Below are 4,097 nucleotides of genomic sequence, written 5' to 3'. Positions count from 1 at the left end.
TTATATCAGATTATTCTTCTTTCTGCTTCCTTTCATTCACATTTGGGAACATTTGTGTTTTTATTGCATTGTTTTGTTTGGTAAAAATTGCAGATAAAGTCTTCGGTGTCATTTTTGCATCCTGCCCTGGACCAGATTAGAATGTGTGATGAGCAGCTTTTGGTCCACGGGCCGCATGTTTGACACCAAGGCTCTGGACCATAAAACATCGCTGGTCTCACCTCCTTTCTTTCTTTCTTTCTATTCACCCTCCTCAGCCCCATGTCCACCTCCTGTCCACTGGTTTTAATGTTGTGGCTGATCGGTGTGCGTTTATTGCAGTTTAATTTGAAATTGCAGGAAATAATCTGGTGTAAAGACGACAGTCGCCGTGGCTGTAATTAACTCTGCCAATAAGCAGCTGAGCTTGTTGACAGCGTCCACTAGATGTCACCAGCTGTTTGTTGCCTTTCTGACCTTTCGAGGCCGCTGGTTCGCGTCAGGCCGCCGGAGTTCTTAGAAACTCAGAAGAAGAAGAACCTCATTAAACGCAAAAAAAAAAAAAGTGGGCGGCGGCGAACGTTCGTCCAGTGGGAACCTCGTTAGTGGGACAATGAGTGGATGTGGGGCAACAAGAGGCTGAATGAAACCAAAGATAAATCGCTCCCACGTGCATCCGCTGTTTGTTAATGTGTGTGTTTTTAGACAATGTGACACAACCAGCTGTGTTACAGTCCCATGATACAACCCACACACACACACACACACACACACACACACTGGACACACACACCGTGTCATGTCTCTTTGCAGCTGACTGAGAACGAGGTATGTGGGGGAGGAGGGAGCTTTGGTCGGGCTGTAGGGAGGGTGTAGGTGTAGGTGGCAAAGAGGGGAGGGAGGGGAGGGAGGGGGTGGGGGGGACGGGAGGGGGGAGTCGCTCGGGGAAAACCCACTCTGGGTTGAGGCTTCTGTGGGCCTCCACCTTACACAGCAGTCAGCAAGACACACACACACACACAAAACAGCAGGAAATTCCCCTCTTCTTGTGTGTGTGAGCTAACAAAGGAAGTATTCGCTGGCTGTGGAGGAATGTCAACGCAACGCCTGCCAACAAGTCCACACAGCGCGCACATGTGTGTGTGTGTGTGTGTGTGTGTGTGCTGCCAACTCAGCTATAAATGCAACTCTATTGTTTTTTTTTGTTTTTTGTTTTTTTTTTATTTTGTGCACAAAGTGAATAAATATCATCTTTAACAACTAAACCCAACGATTTAAATACAAATAAATATAAATAAAAATTATAAATAAATAAGTGGCGACGGTTCGTGCGCCGTCCTGGAGTTTGAACTCTGCAGCGAAGAGACTCCGTCTGATTCGGCAGAGAGAGTTTAGCTTACTACAATCTCAGGTCAGCATAAATATGTAGAAAACAAAACATTTTTTAAAAAAAGTGCCTAAGAGGAAATAAACTGTTACAGTTTAAAAAGGTTTGGCACAGTTAGTTGTTTTTCTTTATCTCCATTGAGATTTAAACACGTCTTCATCACCATGAGGATGAATTTAAATAAATAAGAAAGCATAGTCTTTAAAAAGTGAACAGAAGCCAGAGACCTGGCCCTGTGCAGGTGCAACCCCGCCCCCCACGTGGGTTTTTTTAAAGTGCAAACACACCGAAGAAGGTCTTGCCGTCGTCGGTCTCCAGCCCTGCCAGCTGGTTGGTCTCCGTCCACAGCTTATCTCCCTTGTTGAGCTGGAACACGGCGCCCAGGTAGATGGCGTTGTACCAGCCGTGCCCGGAGCCGTCCTTCTGGGCCGTGTTCTGGCACGCCGACCTCACGGCGCTCATCAGCGACGCCTCCCCCCCCAGGGACTCGGAGAAGCGCCAGATCCGGTGGCTGAGCGGCGTGGAGAAGGGTTGTTGGGCGCCTTCGCCGCAGGGCACGCGGAACGAGGCCTGGCTGTACACGAAGTACAGGCCCGTGTCTGGGATGATGATGATTTTGTTGGACTGCAGCTCGAAGCCGCCCTGAGCGAAGGCCTGGCCCTGGTCCTTCCTCCACACCACCATGTGGTCCTTGTCCTCGTCATAGTCACCTGGAGGAGAAAAGACACAAACACAAGTTCAGTCACAGCCTCCAAACAGTGAATGATTAACAGCTGGAAACAGGAATCATTCAACAGCTTCCAACGACTTCCTCATCCACTTTCATATTCACTGTGTTCACTATAAACTGATTTATATACTATGTCTTTTTCTTCTGGAAGTCTATTTAAGTTTTCTGTTTCTTTTCATACATTCTACTTTATGCTTATTCAAGTGTGGCTTTTTATTTTCTTGCACCACTGAACAAAGTGACCAGAGTCAAAGTAAATCTGATCCTGATCCTGATTCTGATCCTGATCCTGATCCTGATTCTGATCCGTATAAGCGGCTAAAAACAGCACACACACGCTGGAGGAAAGGTCCAGATGACTCACCTTCTAAGTGGATGGCTGCCTTGGATTTGCTGCTGAGTTCTTGCACAGTTTTGTGTGGATCTGAGCAGAAGAAGAAGAAGAAAAAAAGACAGAAAATGAGCTAAAATAATCCTCAGATGATCCTCAGATACATTTCCCCCCCCGGAGTCTGATGTGTGCACTCACTTGTTTTCTCATCTGTGTCCTTCTTGGTTTGTGCTTCGGTGTGACCCAACTCAGCCTGAGAAAGAAGGAATGACAAGATTTAACCTCAGACTCTTAAACAATCAACACGAAAGCTTTTCTGATCAGAAAGACGAGGAGTTTCTCTCACCGTCATCTCTGTCCGGCCGTTCCAGCACCAAGCAAAGAGCAGGACGCCTCCGAAGCACAGACCCACCACGAAGAGGGCGCCCAGCGCCTTCCACATGCAGCCTCCTGCTCGTCCTCCTCCTCCGGACGGGCTCCTCTCCACCAGCACCACCGTCCTCTTCTCAGCACCGGCCTCCAGGTCACAGGGTGTGCTCATATACTCCGCCATGTTCTGCACCAGCAGCGAGATTTACTCTTTAAAAGTCCTTTTTTGTTTTAAGCGTATGAACTAAAGTGTGTCTGGACGCCGCGTCAGAGCCTTGGAGCGTCAACTTCTTCTTCTTCTTCTTCTGCTGTGCTGTTGTGTTGAGAATGAAGTTGTGCCAGAGAGCGTGTAGTATTTATGCAGCAGCTCTTGCAGAAGGGAAACTCCAGTGATGTCACAGTGTAAGTGGAGACAGCGCAGCAGCGAAACAGCAGCAGCAGCAGCAGCAGCAGCACGGAGAGAGAACACAGGCGAGAAGGAAAGAGAATAAGTCACAGAACTTTTAGTGGAGTTTCATCACAGCCCCGGAGAGAAGGAATCGCGGTTTCAGGATGTGGAGGAGGAAAGTGGCTTCGCACATGGATATACACACACACACACACACACACACAGTAACACAATCGTGTCCGTTTAAAACCGCAGCTACATTTCTGAGGTCGGAGCAGATGTTTGGAAAAAACACAAAATAAAGAGTCAATAATCCACCTGTTCTCCAGATGTTTTTAACACTTTAATAGCACCTGTTAAAATACTTTATAACTCTGGTGTCTGTTCACCTCTTAGACATCCAGGCTGTTAGCAAAATAAAAGCACCGCTCTGTCTTTCTTTCTGTCATTTAGCACCTTTTTGTGGCAGTTTTGGGGTTTCTTGTGGTTGTCTTGTGTTTCTTTCTCCTCATTAAGCACCTTTTTGTGGTAGTTTTACGTTTCTTTCTCCTCATTTAGCACCTTTTTGTGGCAGTTTTGGGTTTCTTGTTGTGCATTTGGGGTTTCTTGTGGTTGCCTTGTGTTTCTTTCTTGTCATTTAGCAGCTTTTTGTGGTAGTTTTGGGTTTCTTGTGGTTGCCTTGTGTTTCTTTCTTGTCATCTAGCACCGTTTGTGATTTATGTCTTTTTGGCGCTTGTTTCGTCTTCTTTAGCATCTCTTTGTGGTTATTTTGTGTTTCGTTCATATCATTTAGCGTATTTTGTGGTTGTTTTGTGCATATTTCTGTTCTGGCGTAATCAAAGTTAGCACAGAGTTAAAAAATAACAAGAAGCTGGTGGGTTCGCATGAATTGTTTGCTGGTTAAATCCTATAT

The 4,097-nt window shown here is 46.4% G+C and overlaps 1 protein-coding gene across 1 annotated transcript; it reads right to left on the bottom strand.

Moving 5' to 3' along the window:
• Window positions 1-1,174: 1,174 nt before the first annotated feature.
• Window positions 1,175-3,689, bottom strand: tnfb (tumor necrosis factor b (TNF superfamily, member 2)). Its single transcript, XM_047597833.1, has 4 exons — window positions 2,774-3,689; window positions 2,626-2,680; window positions 2,461-2,520; window positions 1,175-2,076 (listed from the first exon to the last, which is right to left on the bottom strand). Exons 1-4 carry the CDS (start codon window positions 2,978-2,980, stop codon window positions 1,637-1,639), a joined length of 762 nt encoding a protein of 253 aa, XP_047453789.1. The 5' UTR covers window positions 2,981-3,689; the 3' UTR covers window positions 1,175-1,636.
• Between the last annotated feature and the right edge of the window lie 408 nt (window positions 3,690-4,097).

This window comes from Mugil cephalus, chromosome 11 (assembly GCF_022458985.1).
Source record: "Mugil cephalus isolate CIBA_MC_2020 chromosome 11, CIBA_Mcephalus_1.1, whole genome shotgun sequence".
NCBI lineage: Eukaryota > Metazoa > Chordata > Actinopteri > Mugiliformes > Mugilidae > Mugil > Mugil cephalus.
Note: the sequence above shows the minus strand (reverse complement) of the source record. Positions and strands in the feature narration are given on the sequence as shown.